This window comes from Neodothiora populina, assembly GCF_041146345.1.
Source record: "Neodothiora populina strain CPC 39397 chromosome Unknown canker_contig_15, whole genome shotgun sequence".
Lineage (NCBI taxonomy): Eukaryota > Fungi > Ascomycota > Dothideomycetes > Dothideales > Dothioraceae > Neodothiora > Neodothiora populina.
The window spans coordinates 365,881-383,527 of record NW_027191413.1 but is presented as its reverse complement, the minus strand read 5'-3'; the positions used below and the strand labels follow the sequence as shown (position 1 = coordinate 383,527).

Here is a 17,647-nt window from a genome sequence, read left to right as displayed (position 1 = left end):
CGTAAGAAGTGATAGAAAACCGCCTCTATATGGGGACCTTTTTCTCTTTTCCTCACCCCAAACCTATATGCCAGACTCCGCGTTCATTTTTGTTGTTTCTTTCCTGCACGCCAGAGGAAACCTCTTATCTCCCTGTTTTGTCCAAAAAGATATCTGTTATACAATGAGGTGATGATTTTTGTACATGCCTGGTGTTTCTTGCGAATATGTGATGAAAAAGTTGGGAGAACGGTGGGTAAGAGGGAGAAGAAAGAACAAACTCAACTGTTCGACCTAGCAGAGACTCGCAGTCTCACGACTTCTTCTTCTCATCTTCGCCCTCGCCGTCCTTGGTTTCCTTATCGAGGTTGTCATGCTGGCCCGTCATCTTATGCCAGGCGCTCTTGAGAAATCCCTCGTTCTTATGCGAATCCGCTTCGCTGCCGCCTTCGCTCGTCTTCTCAATGTCCTCTTTCAACTTTCCGAGATTCATGACACGCTTCGCTGACTTGTCGCCCATCTCATCTGCTAGCATCTCGACAATTGTGCGCTGGTTGACGGAAAGATATTTGGGCATCTGGACCTTGAATTCAACGCGCAAGTCGCCGTTGGCAGCGCGGCGGGAGGAGAGCTTCTTCATGCCCCTTCCAGACAAAGTGATACGGTCACCAGTCGACGTGCCTGTCGCGATCTTGACCATTGCTTCGCCGTCGAGTGTGGGGATTGTGATTTGGCCACCGAGAATGGCCGTCGTGAGGGGAATTGTGGCGGTATAGAGAACATCGGAACCCTGGCGACTGAACTTTGGATCGGGTGCTACGCGGATGAATACGTAGAGATCTCCCTTCGTGCTGCGCGCGCCTGGGTTGGCGGCATGACCGGTGGGCGGAGCATCACCCTCGCCCGATACGCGCAACCTCATGCCGTCTTCTACGCCACCGGGAATGTCCACATTGACTGTCCTGCGCTCGCGTACCGCGCCGTCTCCCTTGCAGGTTCCGCACTCGCCGCCCTTGGGGATGGTGACACCCTGGCCGCCGCAAGCGGAACATGTGCTGGCCATCTGGAAACCACCCTGCATAAAGTGAACCCGCGTACCGCTTCCGTTACAGCTCTTGCATTGGCTTCGGCTCTGTCCCTTTTTCAAGCCGTTCCCATCGCACGTTTTGCACTTGACCAGTGGGGTGATGTGGATGTCTTTGCTGCAGCCTTTGGCAGCGTCCATGAAGGATATGTTGGTCTGCACCTCGATGTTCTCGCCGACCAGAATTTCTTCCTGGAACGGGTTTTGTCTGCCGCCTCTTCCTCTTCGCGCATTGCCACCTCCGAATGCAGAGAACAGATCCTCGAAGTTGAAGTCGGCACCGAAACCTCCACCCGCAGCACCGCCGAATCCACCGAAGCCTCCGCCAGCGAAGGGGTTTCCACCGGGACCGGCGCCGGCGCCAGGGTTGAATCCGCCAGAGGGATCGAAGGCAGAGCTGCCATAGGTGTCGTACGCTTCCTTTTTCTTCGGGTCGGACAACGTCTCGTAGGCTGATTGGGCTTCGTTGAATTTGTCTTTGGAGGAAGGATCTTTGTTGGTGTCGGGGTGGTACTTTTTGGCCAGGCCGTAGTAGGCCTTCTTGATCTCGGCGGCCGAGGCACCCTTCGACACTCCGAGGGCGGCGTAGGGATCCTTCATTGCGCGGGCTGTGCTGGTTGCATGGAATGACTGTCATTTATGTCTGTTAGCATCAAGGTGATCATGACGATGACGATGATGAGGATAATGGGTGAACTACTGACTCTTGCCTGTGTCCTGACCTTGCGCATCGAGGCGCTCTTCTGTCCCATGGTCGAATGACGCTGCGACAATGGATGGCTTCCATTGTGAGTATAGAGAGACCTTGTGTTGGGGCTTCTTTCCTGATGTAATGGACAATTGCTGTGTCTGGTTGATGCGAGGAGTCGTAGTGGGGCTGCAGCAGCAGCGCTCTTTGAGAGCAGAGCCGGCGAGGCCAGACTCATTGTGGATGCTTGTGGTTTTATGAAGGCTATCTGAAATAGGACAGCACTGGCAAAAGAAAAGGGACGAGATGCTGGCAAATGGAATCTAAACAAGGATCGCTGTATGTCTATGTATATCAAGCCTTTCCCTCAATCATCAGGATGGGAATTAATTCATGGCAATGGCGGAGCAACAAAAGTTGTAGCCCGGGATATGCCGCACGGACCAAGTCCGGTGGTCAGCAATAGCGATCCGCGACTCTTTCCCGAACCTTCCTCGAACTTATAACTCCGTCATACTCCATGCCGTGAGAGCTATTAGAGACATATAGTGAGTATAGGTATCTCGCAGCTGCACGAGCTGAAACATAGATACACACATATATATACAAGTATTGTACAGAGTTGAGTGGGTAATGTGAAATGTCGAGTCTCATCACTCGTTGGGATTCAGCCATGGTTCGTTCTTTCATGCCTCTGGAATCAGGGTATTTTTGACATCATCCGCTGTCTCGACTTTAGTGTCAGGTTCCTCTATTCCACCATCCTTGTCAGGTCGTTCACTTCGGTCTGCGTATCTGTACAGCTTCTGCTCCCCCTGCACAAACTTTGTTTTGGCATCGTGTTGTCGACGGGCATTGGAAACTTTGATCTTCTGTTGAACCGTGGGACTGAGTCTCCATTCCCTTCGCTGCACCCTATCGATAAGGTCAACAAGTGACAATGTAGTGCGAACCAATCTCTGCTCTGTTCTGGGACCAGTCTCTTCCGATGCCGATGTCTCGATCTTGCTCCTGAAGATGGCAGGCATGGGCAACACGGTGCGAAGTAGTGCAGGCTCAGCTTCACCTCTGCGTGACATGGTCCGGTGAAGTGGCACATGTTCCTGCTTCGATAAGATAGTCGCTTGCACCCTCTTTCCAAACATGATACCTCCCTCGACGTGTTCAACTCTCAGAACGTGCTCGGGCGAGAAGTATGCATCCTTGGCAAGGCTTCCCTGTGCGGGATCAATGTTTCTGCGTTCCCTGTACTCGAAGCCCGCGAAGTTGTACGTCATGCTGGCACTTTGCTTCTTCGAGAGACTCTCCCACTTCTTTTGCAAGGTCTGTACCGCTTCCGAGTCATCGAACCCATCTACCACGGGTGCCTTCAGCGTCCAGGTCGGCAGATCAAGCGTCAGCGTCGAAGGTGCACGGATGACCCCTTCCTTGGATTTCTCGCTGTTGATGATTACAGAGATGAAGGTCTTGATATGGGCGTCGTCCTCGGCTCGTCTACTCTTCAACACCAATTTGCGATCGAAACGCAAATCCACTGACTGATCTGGCAGGGCTACATCCACCATCTCGTGCGCCAGCGTAGCTTGCATACCGACAAACTTCAACTCTGGGGGCCCGGACGGCTGATGGGCTTGTGTAGCATGCTCATTGACGGGCAATTCCTCCCGAAACTTGAGTGTGACTTCAGGAAACATACTCGTTGCGAGCGGGCCGAGGTCAGAAAAGGGCGAGGGCGTCAGCTTTGCTATCAGTTGCACCGGCGGACGTATCATCTGCCTCCGTTTCACCACTTGGCTTGGCGACTCCATTCCGACGGGGTTGCTGAGCAGGCCCAATTGTGACAGAGCCCCGAGGCTCGCAGGAAAACTTGGCATGAACTTTGAATTTGAAGACGGACTCACTGCAGCATCATGTTTTGGCGTCAAGACGATAGGCGCATCAGCGACGACCGGGTTAGGGCCAGTTATGGGGCGGAGCAATTGTCCTATCCTGGCTTTCCAGGGTAATTGCTCGGGTTCAGCATTCCAGTATTGGTCAGACACATAAAGACCTTTCACGGCCTCGCGTGGGGAAGATGGTATGCATTTGGACAATGTCTGGACCATCATCTCTCGATCATCCTGCTTCGAGTCTGGCTTGTCGCTCTTGTCATCAATTCTGACGCTTCCTCTGGATGCTTTAGATGCGACCTGTACCAGGCGACCAAGATGCTCTGAGCGATGACGATACGGCAGACCATTGACACGAGGCATTGACATCATGAATTGCTTTTCGGACTGCTGCATTTGGAGAGTTTCGGAAATAGTCTTGCGTGACGGGACAGGTAGGAGAGAATATAGCAAGCGTAAGGTATCGCGCATGTTGTCCTTGTCGAAGTTGGTGACTCTTACCTTGTTCTCCGATTTATCGTAGATGATGTTCGAATTGGTGAGAGACATTATTTCCCTCAGCTGAGCAGTCGAGTATATCGTGTCGAAGCTAGTGCTTTGAGGCAACAAAAGGGTGACAGTGTTCAAGTCAATGGTAAAATGGCCGCTGTTCTTAAAGGCCTCCTGTATGGTGCCTGCCATGGCTTCGACTTCAGCCTTGGGACCAGTGAGTCGCAGAGTGCCTTCTGAAGACAGAAGCTGAAGTTTGGAGTTCTGGTAATAGCGGCTCGAAGGCATGACGCTTTTGACAGCCTCCGAGGTACTGTTGAGCCAGAGGTCTAACTGTATGGGTCTCAGATAGATGTTGAGCTCCCCCACTTCACTCAGCTCATCCTCGATGCGCACATTCCAGCAGTCGCGCAATATATACTCGGCTGCCTGCCTCTTAGCCAAGCCATATCTCCCATAAGGAAGCCGTTCTCTCTCGGGGACGGCACGCGATCCCGTGAGCGGGGTCCATTGGGTGGCTGATAGCTGCCTCTTTACACTGGAAATCGAGAGACCCTTGGCTTCGGGGGGATATGGACCAACTTGAGGCGCCTTCGTTGCTCGTGTCGATTTTGGAAGTGCGTACTTGCGCAGCTGGCCTATACTATACGATGTCACCAGCTCTTTGACCTTGTCTTCGTACTGCTGCTTTGTGACGACCTCGGCTTCGACAAATCGAGAGGCATCAATGGAGGCGTTGACTTCCTTCTGCAAGGGCTTCTTCGTCTTGCTACTGGCAAAAGATTCAATGTCTTTTGCGGTCAAGGCGGGTTCGATCTCGGCATGGTCTTTTGACAGTTCATCTTGCTGCACAGCTTTGGGTGGTCCATTGATCTTGAAGTGAATATCACTGGGCAAATCTCGCAAGACGATGACTTCAGTATCGGCATTCAGACTCGCGATGGGCAGCCTCGCAGTTGTTTCCCGGAAGCGAGGCTTTCTGGCACTTCTAGGTCCTCTACGGATGCGCAAAGTATTCGGCTTCTCTGACTCGGCCCCATGCTGTTGCCCGGCAGATTGTTCATTCTCAGGAACTATTCTCTCGGATGACTGGTGGCGCCGTTGCTGGAAGGTCGGACGAGCTCGAGGAGCAATTTGACGTATGAGAAGACGCAGGTGGCATCTCAGACAGATAGACGCATCTGCAGTTGAGGACGACAACATTCACACAAAGATCTCCCTCCGACTTTCTCTCGTTATCCAGCTTCCTCTGTGCCCAAAATAAATGTATACACATCTCCGATTCCATCAAAAATCGAGGCCGGCCCTGGATGAAGCTAAATTGTTACTTTTGGACGTCATGTTTTCGAGATTCGATAGGGCTGGATTGAAACCTTGGCAGTTGCTGCCTTGTACTCGGTGAGGCATTCGACCCTGAGTGGAGTGCCTTTCACGGTAAAACAGTACCTTACCTTAATCATCAATATCTTATCAAACCGTCATCGGCTGCTTCACATGTTAAAGCCGCAGTCTGTGGATCACTCAATTGTGACCTGAGGCATCATTACCTAATCAGGGTCTCCAAAAGTAGAACAACTATGGGGCCCCCCTGCTGCTTACTCTGTACTGTACCTAGCGTAACTGACCTCGCAGCACTCTTACCCGCACCAATCCGCATATAGAACCTGCTACTGTTTTGGGCCGCCTTTCTAGGCTTTAATGGGATAGCAGAAGACTGGCAAGGGTGCAATTACTAACCGAGGAGCCTGTTGCGGACCCGACAGATCCGATCTCACTTCTCGGCACCTCAGTGCATCCAGACCCGCTATTGCTATTGCCAGATAAAATACCGCATATAGCGTGTAAAAGCGCATAGTGCACAGCGGTGGGACCGGCAATCGAACGAGTTGAGAGCTCAATCGGACTAGAAAGAAACAGGAAACAGTCGCGAATGATAAAACCCAAGTAGTCAGCACACCAGCTTGCGGCATCACGCAGCAGCAGCATGCAATCCTTTGGTGAGCATGACCTGTCGTCCTTCTACTCATCCTTCTACTCATCATTCCACTCCTCCTCCACATTCTCCCCGCGTCGTCGGTGATTATGCGCCATGTCTATGCCAAAGCCGTCGCAGGTCTTGAGAGCCCACGCGCTGACCTTGAGTAACATACAAGTCCCCAAAGCTAGACGGGTACGCAGATCAATCAAATGTCCAGAAGAAAGGTGTCAATCGTAACAAGGACTATTGTGTACTTATGCCTTTTCTGATACTATAGCCCCGGTTCGAATTGACCCTTCGCGTCATCGACCTTAATAATGTGCCACTGGTCTCTGGCTGCTGTTTTGTCAAATGGCATCTTCCAGCATCAACGGCGGCAGAACACCGCGGTCGTACCGGCAAATGTGCCATAAAGGACCACAAGGTCGACTTTGGCTACGAGAATATAATCCCCGTCCGTTTGCTCGTTGGTAAGGACCAGATGCTGCAGGAGTCATGGATCAACTTCGAAGTCTTGCAGGAGTATTCCAGCGGTGGCAAGGGTGAGCGCTTGAATCTGGGAAACATCAAGTTGAATCTGGCCGAGTACGTCGATGCCAGCGAACAAAGTCAAGGAAGCGAGGAGGAAGGTGTGACGAGGAGATATCTCATGCAAGACAGCAAGATCAACAGCACGCTGAAGGTTGGCATCTACATGAAGCACATTGAGGGTGACCACAACTACTATGCGTAATGCCGCTTCCCTCAAACCATATCTTAGCTCCCACTCAACTAATCCCCTCCCAGTCCACCTCTCAAGACAGCCCCAGTATTCGGCGGTATAACAGGTGTCATGGCGCAAGAAGCACCCGACGGCATAGACGACATCGGGCACATGCCATCCCTATCAAGCAAATCGCGAGACGCCGGCGAAATGCAGGACATGTACCGCCGCAACCTCGCAGCGTCGTGGGTCGCGCAGCCTGGCGAGCTCAAAGCCGACGACTGCATAGAAGACATATTCTCCGGCGGCGACGGGTGGGGCAGCCACCTGCACGACAAAGACAAGCAAGCCCACGCATCCGCAGAAGACGCCGACGACCAGACGTCGACGCATTCGGCCCATCTCGCCCCCGACGACCATCAGCGGCACCCCCGATCCAAAAGCCCCACACGTTCGTCTACGAATAGTCATCAGCGCCACCACAGCTACCACAAGTCGACGGACTCGAAACATAGCACTTCAGGCTACGGCGGCGGCGACTGGAGCACGCCGCACGCCGGAGGGCTGGGCAAACACGGCATCTTCTCCGGGCGCACGAGTCTTCATCAGCAGGCCAGGAGAGTCGAGTTGGAGAACATGATGAAGAACAAGAACAAGACTAAGTCTTCGAACGAGGTCGATGAGTTTGATAATCCTTACAGGGATGATCTGAGGGGGTGGAGGGTCAATGTTGATACCATGGCTTGATTTCTTTTTCTTTCCGGGGTTCTGGAGACGCTGCGATGCCAACTGCGCATCTAATATGATATCCCCTCTCCAAGTAGAAGCAGAAGCGTATTTGACCTCTCCGTTCGAACTTTTCGTGGCCTAGCCAAGTCGCAAACCTGGTCCTTGACTGAGCGCAATCACGGGGAAAAGGTGAGACAGCACACATCAAAGCGAAAGTCGAGATACACATAAGTGAGAAGAGACAAAGTCGTCGTTGACTCAGGTATCGCATACACCGACACTCACAATGAGCTATGAAAAAGAAATAGAGAACCCGACTATCGGATCTTATACAAACAAGGCTTAAGCACCTTGGCCTCATCCTCGACACTCGGGCCCTTGTCCTCCCTGCTATCATTCTCAATAAACTTCTTCTTGTCCTTCGGCTTCCACGTCTCCCCTCCCTTCTTGGCAGCCGCTCTCTCGGCGTCCTGCTCAGGATCAAAGTTCTTGCCCACGACCGGCGCCGCGGCCTTGATGAACTCGAAGCGCACAAACATCTTATTCGACAGGTCGACGCTTGACGATTCGTTGTTCTTGAGCACGAAGCCGCGGCGGCGCAGCACTTCTATGAAGGCCGAGACGTCGGTTTCTTCGCGCGACAGGGCGGGGGCGTCTTCGTCGACCTCTGTGCGCAGGGCCTCGTCGTCGTCGCGCTCGTCTTTGATCAGCGCCTCTTGCGCCTGTTTCTTTTTCAGGGCGGCCAGTTTCTTCTTGTTGCCTACGCTGTGCTCGACGGGTTTTCCCTTTTTGGCATTGAGCCCGTCGCTGCCACCTACGCGTCCGAAGCGCGATTTGATCTCGGCGATCCACAGCTCGCCTTTCCAGTGCAGGATGCGGTAGGCTTCTTCGATGAAGTCGATCCAGTTGGTGCCCATGAGCGCGAGGCAGAAAATGGCCACGTCGACGCTGCCGTCCGCCAGAGGCAGGTTCGCGACGTCGGCTTTGGTCACGTAGGGTGAGGGGCTCTGCAGGTCGAAGGAGTGGATCTTGAGGTTGAGTTTGGTCACGTCTTTGGACTCGGTCAGGGTCTGAGCGATGCGCGCGTCGCCGCAGCCCAGATCTGCCAGGATGGCGGTGCCGTGCGTGCGCGGTAGCGGGTCGCCTGCTTTCTCGCCGCCGTCGCCTTCGACTTCCTTGCCCTTTTTCTTCTCGCGGAACATTTGCTTTTGGGATCTAGGGCCCTTGACTGTGCCGCGCTCGCGGATCATGCGGATGAAGCTGTCGACGGGGTTCTCGGGCCAGGTCGTGACTTGTTGGCGGAAGCCCGAGTGGTAGTCGTCGAACATCTCGGGGTTCTGAGAGAAGAGATCGAGCGAGGTCGTCGAAGGCGCTGTGTACAGGGTTTCGTTGAGATGGCGGAATCGTGCCGAGATGAGCTTTTGACGCATCGCGCTTTGCATGGGAGTGAGTTTGGCGTTGACGGGGAGAGAGGGCATGGCGGCAGGGACGCCGGCTGCGACCTGTTTCGCTGCATCCGAGGACGCTGTAGTGGTAGCAGAGCCAGTGGCTTCGCCCTTCCTCTTCTTGTTCGCCTCCTTCTTGTCCTTCCTGCTCTTCTTGACCTCGGCCTCTCTCTCCGCCTTCTCCGCCTCGCTCTTGGTCGGCGCCTGCTGATTCCAATGCACAGGCTGCTTGGCCTCGGGCACGTCGGGCACAACGCCGTTCTTGAGATCCTCCTCGAGCTTCTGCTTCTTCAACTTGGCGCGCTCCCTCTTGTTGGGCTTCTTGCCCTCGATGGCCGTGCCCCACAGATCTCCCACGTTCTCATCCGTCACTTGGGACGTCGGCGCCGCGAGCTCCCCTCGTTTTCTCTTCTTGGACGACGACTTTTCGCTGCCCTCGCCGCTGCCGTTGTCTTTGTCTTTTTTGCTTTCCGTCGCTTTGGACGAGATGTTGGGGATCGCTTGGGTTTGTGTTTTCAGCGCTGCGGCTGACACGTTCCAGCCTTTGACTGCGAACATTTTTTTTTTCTTTTTGCTTCACTGGGAAGGCTTGGTGGATGTGCTTTTGTCTTGTGGGAAGTTGTGTTTCTGCAGCCAAAAAAATGTTGTAGAATTTGGGGTAGAATTATTCTTACGTTCTGCCTGACATGTTCACCGCCTGCTGGTTTAGGCTTATCGATAAGTAGAGCGAAGGTAATGGTCCCCGTGGTTTACAAACGTACTCGACATGTCCCCCCTGTGAATACATCTCTTGTTCTTCAGCTCTCTTTCTTCTCCCAAAGACATGCCGATTCGTGTCTTTAAGCACGATTTCTGACCAGTAACATGAATCCATCGAGATAGCGTCCCACGCTCAAAGAAGCAGAATCGAGAGAGAAGGAATGCAGAGACCCGCAGGCTAACTCCAGTTCACTTCAATCTCTCGAAGATGTCCATAATGAGTATATCTAGCTGTGCATTCCTCCCCGTCTCCTCGTCATAGATAGAATATTTATGGAGAGCCAGACATGAACATGCAAGACAGAGCAAGGCACACGCCGAACCACTAGGTTTGGACTGACCGGCCTGACATCGTCGCATTTTGGACTGTATGCAGATAGAAAGAATGCCCAGAACGCTTCTGAGAGCCTGCACAGTGCTCTCCTAAGGTTCTCCTCGTTAAGTGGGAGGAATTGCAATCTAATGGGTGTAGAGACTCGAGAGGTCGGTGGTAAACTCCCTATGCATGAGATAAAACGGTCATATAATGGGTAACACATGGGGTATTCGACTTGATCTAGCGAAGTGAAAGTCAAGTCAGAATGGGTAGTGGTCACCCTGTCCATCTATTCAATCTACCTTACCCATTTCATCACTGCCTTGTGAAGGTACTACTTTACCATTATAAATATACAAGAGCCCTGCATCTCTCTATCCTCGAGGCACATAGCACTATGTACTCGGTCGTTGAGGTTCCTCGATGACTCTGCACACAGCCATGATTAGACTCACAGGTCATTCATAGCTTTGATGAGCGGCTGCGCTGTGTCAAGGGTGTGAGCGATGGAAACGATATCACTGCATCTTCACTTGAGCATGACATTATCTACGTGAAATAGACGCAGCAGTATTGCGTCACCAGATGCAGTACAGTTGAAATTCAAACACATATAGTCGAGTTTAATACTGTATACTACTGTATGCTACAGATGTCGAGAAAATCACGATGCCTGATACGGACAACGCATTAACGCAGAGGCCGGGAGGCGTTCGCAGAAATTGCCTCTTTTGCGTGGAACTTGGTGTTACCAAATACTGAACAAGCAACGGATAAGACGACGAGGATGATCTGAACTACTTGATGTAGCCATGTTCCCAACGAACACGGTTCGACTCGGATGGTTGCCTACAATACCTGACTTTGACTACTACCTACTGTATGCTCACCAGCCAGTGGCTGTTGTTCTCGCCAAATGCTGTACCAAGCCTCGAAGTCTTGGGAGGCATCATCTGATCTTGTGGCAACGGTGATCGAAAAGCTTGTGTGTGTGAGTAGTAGATGGTTGGAGACAATGAAGAGGAACGAGAGGGAGCTTTGACCATGTTCACTGCTGTCTACAAGTAGGTACCTTACCTTGCGAAGTGATGAAGCGTGGCGACAACCTGAATGGCAGGGTTGTTTCGAGCGTTACGTCGTCTGCATGATGCGAAGACAACCTCCGCTGGTAGTGTTCGTCGGAAAAGACAGCAGAGAGAGCGAGCATGTTTACCCACGGGATACCAAGTTTCCGAAAGGCAAGCGCAAGGTAATTACCTACCTCAAGGTACGGTCAAACTCGGCGATGAGGTCATCGCAGCTTGGCCTGTGCGGAGTAACAGAGTCCTCCTACCTGTACCTTCCTCGTATAGAGTGAGAGATTGAGTGCACTTTCCCAATGTCTCGGCATCTGTGATTTGGTGTATTATCCTAACTCTCACCACTCGATAATTACCTTGTGTACTACTCTGCTACTTCACTCTTCCACCACCCACATCCCTGTCTTTGTTGTCGTCGTCGTTGCTGTCACTCGTCAGCCTACTAGCTGCTGCCTACGCCTACGCCTACGTGCGCATGTCCTTTGACAGCCTGCCTGCCCACAGCTTGATGAGCTTCCTCGAACCCTACATCTCAGCAAATCCAGCAGCCTACAGTGTTCCCTCCAACGAAGCCACAATGGGCGACATCATGAACAGAGCCGACCTCAAGTCGATGGTCCCGCAGCCAAAGTCGTACAAGAAGGGCCCCTTCACCGTCGAGGCCTCGGGCTACACAAAAAAAGACGGCGAGACGATCCCCCGTCGACATCCCGCAGCAAAGGACAAGCTCATCCTGATCCCCTCGGACGATGTCACCACCGTCTACGACATCCTCCGCCGCAGCGCCAACAAGTTCGGCAATGCCAAGGCCCTCGGCCACCGAAAACTCATCAGGACCCACGAGGAGACCAAGCAGGTCAAGAAGGTCATCGACGGCAAAGAGACGATGCAGGACAAGAAGTGGACATACTTCGAGTTGAGCCCCTACAACTACATCAGCTTCTCCGAGTACGAGAAGCTCGCCCTCAAGGTCGGCGCCGGCTTCAGGTCGCTCGGCATGAAGGCCGAAGACAGAGTGCACATCTTCGCCTCGACCAGCCCCTGGTGGCTCGCAATCGCCCACGGTATGATTTGCTCTCTTCTGGATAACGTAGACGTTGTACTGATCACATGCTAAAAACACAGGCGCTTCCTCACAGTCGATGCCCATCGTCACCGCATACGACACTCTCGGAGAAGAGGGTCTCAAGCACTCCCTGCAGCAGACCAAGGCCAAGGCAATCTTCCTCGATCCTCATCTCATCACCAAACTCATCGCTCCGCTCAAGGAAGGTGGTGACATTGCCATCCAGCACGTCGTTTACAACAGCTACATGGAAGTCAAGGAGGCCGATGTTCAGAAGCTCAAGGAAGCCCATCCGCATCTGTCCGTCCAGAGCTTCGACGAACTCATCAAGGCCGGCGAGCAGTCTCCCGTCGACCCTGTTCCTCCGAAACCCGAGGATCTCTGCTGTATCATGTACACGTCTGGCAGCACTGGTGCTCCCAAGGGTGTGCTTTTGAAGCACAAGAACGTCGTCGCCGCCAGTAAGTCTTGTGTCTTTTTGAGGTAGAACTTGATATTGCGGCTAATCACATATTGTCCAGTCGCTGGTGTCGATGTTATCGTCGGTCCCTACCTCGGTCCCGGTGACGGTCTACTGACCTACCTACCTCTCGCACATATCCTGGAGTTCGTCTTCGAAAACGCTTGTCTGTTCTGGGGTGGTACCATGGGTTACGGAAACCCCAAGACCATCTCCGATGCCTCGGTCAGAAACTGCGCCGGTGATATCCGTGAGTTCAAGCCCTCCATTCTTGTCGGTGTCCCTGCCGTCTGGGAGACCGTCAAGAAGGGCATTGTCGGAAAGGTGTCCAAGGCTGGACTCATCACCCGCAACATGTTCTGGGGTGCCATGACTACCAAGAGCCTGATGATGCAACACTCCGGCATTCCCTTCACGGGAATTGGTACGAGCGTCGTCGACTCCGTTGTCTTCAGTAAGATCAAGGAGGCTACCGGTGGTCGTCTGAGGATCTGCCTGAACGGTGGTGGTCCCGTCGCCAAGGACACGCAGCGTTTCATTTCAATGGCCATTGCTCCCATGATCAGCGGATACGGTCTCACTGAGACCACTGCCATGGGTGCCCTCACCGACCCTCTTGCATGGACCGACGAGGCTCTTGGCGGTATCCCTGCTTCTATTGAGATGAAGCTCGTTGATTTTGAGGATGCTGGTTACTTCTCCACCAACAACCCACCTCAGGGTGAGATCTGGATCCGCGGAGGTGGTGTCACCGAGGGTTACCTTGACAATGAGGAGGAGAACAAGGCGGCTTTCACCGAAGACGGCTGGTTCAAGACTGGAGATATCGGCGAGTTTGACAAGCTCGGACAGCTCAAGATCATCGACCGTAAGAAGAACTTGGTCAAGACGCAAAACGGAGAGTACATTGCGCTCGAAAAGGTATGTGTACAATGGTCACTGTTCTGAATGCTATCATCACTAACGCCATGTCACAGCTCGAGTCAGTCTACAGATCTGCCGGTCTTGTCGGCAACATCTGTGTCTATGCAGACCAACACAAGAACAAGCCCATCGCCATCATCGTCCCCAACGAGCCTCAGCTCAAGCAATTGGCGTCCGAGAATGGCGTCAAGGGCAGCGGCCTCGAGGATCTCTGCCATGACAAGAAAATGCATGATGTTGTCCTCAAGACCTTGCAAGCCGCCGGTAAGAAGGGCGGCCTCTCCGGTATTGAGATCATCGAGGGCGTGGTCCTTACAGACGACGAATGGACGCCCCAGAACCAGCTTGTCACTTCTGCTCAGAAGCTGAACAGACGCGGCATCCTGGAGAAGTACAAGAAGGAGGTTGCCGTGGCCTATGGCGAGAAGTGAAGAAGCAAAGAGAGTCGCGAGACTGCTCTTTTCTGATTACGATTTTTCTGACGATTGACGCTGGTTTGCCATGGTCCTGCTGATCAAATTTGCCACTCTGACTTCGTGCCTCGAGCACGTTCTTGGGTTGCTGATCCAGCTTGTGCAAAGGGGCATGGAATTTTTGTTTGGATTGTTTTATCATCAGCGAATCGTGGACGTCTTGGCGCAATCCCCCCTCCCCCTTTTCTATTTTTTCTTCCTATCTGCTCACACCAGCAATCTGTGTAGTTTGTACAACCCAGGCTTTATTTGTTCTTTTCTTGTGAGTCCTGTCAGTCAAAGCCACTACACGATGATCAAAAGATGGAGCAGTCGGTACTCCTGCTGGAGGAAAGTAGCGAAACGAGGAAAGTAGCGAAACGAAAGGCATTTTACTTTACTTAGGTAGTGATTAATACATATGCGGATTTATATACCCCCACTCTTTTTCTTCTTCGTTGTCTTTTCTGCGTCTTGCAGTCTCCGAGGTGTCATCCTGGTCATCTCTAAAAGAAGAAGAAGAAGAAGAAGAAGAAGAAGAAGAAGAAGAACTTATCCCACGACGATCACTCACCCACTCGCTGCACATGTTTATCTCTGTCTTTACGCAGTACTTCCTTCTAGTCTGCGATAGATATCAGGATTCAGTCATGGACAAGGGGAGTGAGGGCCGTTGCTGGGTACTCGCTTACTCGCTTACTCTGATGACTCGCTTACTCGCTTACTCTATTGACTCGCTTACTCGGTTATCGCTCAGTCTTTCATTCACTCACTCAGTGCACTAATTCACACACCTCGAACCAAAATGCGGGGAAAGGGAGGGGCAAGGATCCATATATGCATGCACGTATGTATGATCTATCCCCGAGGCGGCCTTGTGACGATGAGTTGTAATGCTGCCTCTTCCGTCACGAGGGATAGTAAAGCCATTGAGGTAGCTACCTAGCATGTGCAGAGGACGGAAGGCATACCAGTATGTGAGGTAAGGTAAGGGAGGGTAGTCTCAGTGGTAGAAGTTTAATGCTTTTTTCTCTTCTTTTCATTGGGTTCTTCCTTCATTGGGTTCTTCTCTACTGAATACATGTGTGTTTATATTAGAAGCTTAAATCGTCCTTTGTTTTCTTGCATATGACATCCAAGCCGATCTCAACCCCCCTTGCCGTGTCCGTACAAGTCCTTCTCGACCATACCCTTACAGATCGGGTGATAGAACGCCTTGTACTTCTCGAACGTCGCCTTGGCGAGCTTCTCGTCGCACTCCAATAAGCCTCTGTACAGAGGTCTGACAAACTTCATGCGCCCGACTGTGCCCAGCAGGTCCGCGGCGCCCTGGTAGACGCTCTTGTCTTTCGCCTTGAGGCCTACGACGTAGTATCGCGAGACGAGCTCGACGTTTTTGCTCTGTGCGTAGCCGTACGTTTTGCCCATTAGGTCAACCAGCTCGGGCTTCAGGGGCGAGGTCATTGTTTGGATCGACTCGAGGAAGACGACGCTCTGGTTCGCTGACCAGCCTTCGATGTCGCTTGCTTTGGGCTGGAAAGAAGAGGAAGAGGAGCCGGTGTTCAGGGCTTCCCATTTCGAGGCGAGGGAGTAGCACACGTCTACCATTGAGGTGTCGAAGTCTGGCTTGGGCGGGAAGCCGGGCTTGTAGAACCATGTGTCCCAGTCTAGGTCTGCGAGCTTCTTGCTGGCTTCGGCGTCTTTCGCGAAGAAGTCGAGCAGGGTCGACTTGAAGTCGTAGGAGTCGAGGGACTTTTCTCTCCATGTGGTGAAGTACTGGCAAGACTCTGTTAGCTTTCTCGTCTGTTTTCATTACTAGCTAGCAGCAAGACTCACGCTGGGGACAAATTTATCCCACTTCTCCTGTCCAATCAGCTTCTCTAAATGGTAAAGAAAGTTGAAACCCTTCTCGTAGGGAATGCTCGAGAATGCATCGTCCGGATCCTTGCCCTTGAGGTCGGGAATGAGCTTGGTATATTCGTGGTCTTCACCGTAATTGTTGATGCTGTCTGTCAGAGCCTTCCAGCCAATAATCGCCGAGAAGTCACGGTGCGGTTCGCCGTGGAGTGCAGCCATGATCCTACGTTCAAGATAGACAGTCCAGCCCTCATTTAGCCAAAAGTGCTCCCAACTAGCATTGCTCACAAGGTTTCCGGACCATGAATGTGCCAATTCGTGTGCGATGACGTCAATGTTTTGACGATCGCCTGAGATGATGGTTGGGGTGGCGAAAGTGAAAATGGGGTTCTCCATGCCACCGTATGGGAAAGACGGAGGGAGCACAAGGACGTTGTACGTCGTCCAGGCGTAGGGGTACACAATCTTCTCGGCTGCTTGGATGAACTTTTCGGTGCTCTCAAGCTCCCACTGACTGCTGACGAGCTCCTCGGGACCGGTCCAGACCTGACTTCGAGGGCCAATGGATGCGGATGCGAGGTCTCCTGACGCAAGAGCGAATAGATACGAAGGCATGGGGAGTTCCTGGTTGAAAGTGTAGAGCAAGGTACCTGGCTCGCCGTTCTTGCCTGCCTCGAACAACTTCGATCCTGTAGGTAGTCCAGAGGCAAGCACTGGCAGGGGAGAGCGAATGTTGAAGGTGTATGTAGCCTTCACATCCGGAGTGTCCTGGCAAGGGAAGAGAGACCGGGCATGAATGGCTTGACATTGCGAGAACATGTAGGGGTGTCTGCCGTTGCCAGTCTGCTCTGGCGTCATCCACTGAAGCGCTGTACACTTGTCCGTAGTGGACAATACAATCTCAAGGTCGGCATGCTCGATGTCGTCAGGCACGTCAATGGTCAAGGGGCTGCCATATGGCTCAGAGCGCTCGGCAATCTTCCAGCTTGCTTTCTTTCCAGCAATCTTGACATCGGTGACGTCGATGAAACTTTCAGTCAAGTCAGTCCAAGTTGTCTTTCTTTGTCTGCATCTAGCAGATCCTTCTTCTCGCCCATGAGGTTCTCGGCATGGAACTTTACAAGGACAATGCAAAGATGACATTCACTACTCATAGCTGTTTCGCACAGGGAGATATATTGTTACGTCACTGACCTGGTGTCGAGCACGATTTCTCGCACGCCTTTGGCAAGTCTTTTCATGTCATGCTTGACAGATCCAGCTACCTTTCTCGCCTTGAAGTCAACTTCCAGGTTTGCAGTCACATGTTTAGTCCTCCAGGCATTATAGTTGCTCAGGGTGTTGGGGTCTCTTGGCTGATGGATCGACGTGTCGACGTCACTGGGGATAGGATGCTTGAGAATGGCAGCGGGGGATCGATGCATGGTTGCCGTATGTAAAAAAGAAGTGGAGGGACGAGATCGATAGATTATATTCGTCAAGGGCGCAAAAATATTCCTTGACATGAGTGAAGGTTGTGGTGGATTATAATTACACAGCTTGACCTGATACGGAAGGTAAAGTATGGTCAGACGAGCTGCCACCAGCACGGACGAAGCTTGGCGGTACCAGAACTCGTGTATCGAAGAGGTTTAATGGAATAATAATGGTGAAGATTTTGCTAGATGTTTACTGCTGCATATACTGTAGCGAGACACAGTTGTAGTACGATGCCGCAGATTACAGTACTCGATGTATGCTCCTCCCACGA

At 52.3% G+C, this 17,647-nt stretch overlaps 5 protein-coding genes across 7 annotated transcripts; 2 read left to right on the top strand and 3 right to left on the bottom strand.

Moving 5' to 3' along the window:
* Positions 1 to 292: 292 nt before the first annotated feature.
* AAFC00_002495 (uncharacterized protein) lies at positions 293 to 1,989 on the bottom strand (the record flags this gene model as incomplete). Its single annotated transcript, XM_069341819.1, has 2 exons — positions 293 to 1,693; positions 1,768 to 1,989. The coding sequence occupies 2 exons, from the start codon at positions 1,987 to 1,989 to the stop codon at positions 293 to 295; spliced, it is 1,623 nt and encodes a 540-aa protein (XP_069198326.1).
* Positions 1,990 to 6,218: 4,229 nt separating this feature from the next.
* On the top strand, positions 6,219 to 7,557 carry AAFC00_002494 (uncharacterized protein; the record flags this gene model as incomplete). The annotated part of the gene is made up of 3 exons (XM_069341818.1): positions 6,219 to 6,299; positions 6,385 to 6,836; positions 6,894 to 7,557. 3 exons carry the CDS (start codon positions 6,219 to 6,221, stop codon positions 7,555 to 7,557), a joined length of 1,197 nt encoding a protein of 398 aa, XP_069198325.1.
* Positions 7,558 to 7,856: 299 nt separating this feature from the next.
* Positions 7,857 to 9,542, bottom strand: AAFC00_002493 (uncharacterized protein; the record flags this gene model as incomplete). Its single annotated transcript, XM_069341817.1, has 1 exon — positions 7,857 to 9,542. The coding sequence occupies one exon, from the start codon at positions 9,540 to 9,542 to the stop codon at positions 7,857 to 7,859; it is 1,686 nt and encodes a 561-aa protein (XP_069198324.1).
* A 2,071-nt stretch (positions 9,543 to 11,613) lies between these two features.
* On the top strand, positions 11,614 to 14,019 carry AAFC00_002492 (uncharacterized protein; the record flags this gene model as incomplete). 2 transcript variants are annotated; one of them, XM_069341816.1, is made up of 4 exons in its annotated part: positions 11,614 to 12,202; positions 12,264 to 12,665; positions 12,726 to 13,585; positions 13,642 to 14,019. In XM_069341816.1, the coding sequence occupies 4 exons, from the start codon at positions 11,614 to 11,616 to the stop codon at positions 14,017 to 14,019; spliced, it is 2,229 nt and encodes a 742-aa protein (XP_069198323.1). The 2 variants fall into 2 exon arrangements, with proteins under 2 accessions (XP_069198323.1, XP_069198322.1); XM_069341815.1 differs by having other exon boundaries at positions 11,716 to 12,202.
* A 1,167-nt stretch (positions 14,020 to 15,186) lies between these two features.
* AAFC00_002491 (uncharacterized protein) lies at positions 15,187 to 17,402 on the bottom strand (the record flags this gene model as incomplete). Of its 2 annotated transcripts, none has more annotated exons than XM_069341814.1 (3): positions 15,187 to 15,816; positions 15,877 to 16,927; positions 17,092 to 17,402. In XM_069341814.1, the coding sequence occupies 3 exons, from the start codon at positions 17,400 to 17,402 to the stop codon at positions 15,187 to 15,189; spliced, it is 1,992 nt and encodes a 663-aa protein (XP_069198320.1). The 2 variants fall into 2 exon arrangements, with proteins under 2 accessions (XP_069198320.1, XP_069198321.1); XM_069341813.1 differs by having other exon boundaries at positions 17,092 to 17,321.
* Between the last annotated feature and the right edge of the window lie 245 nt (positions 17,403 to 17,647).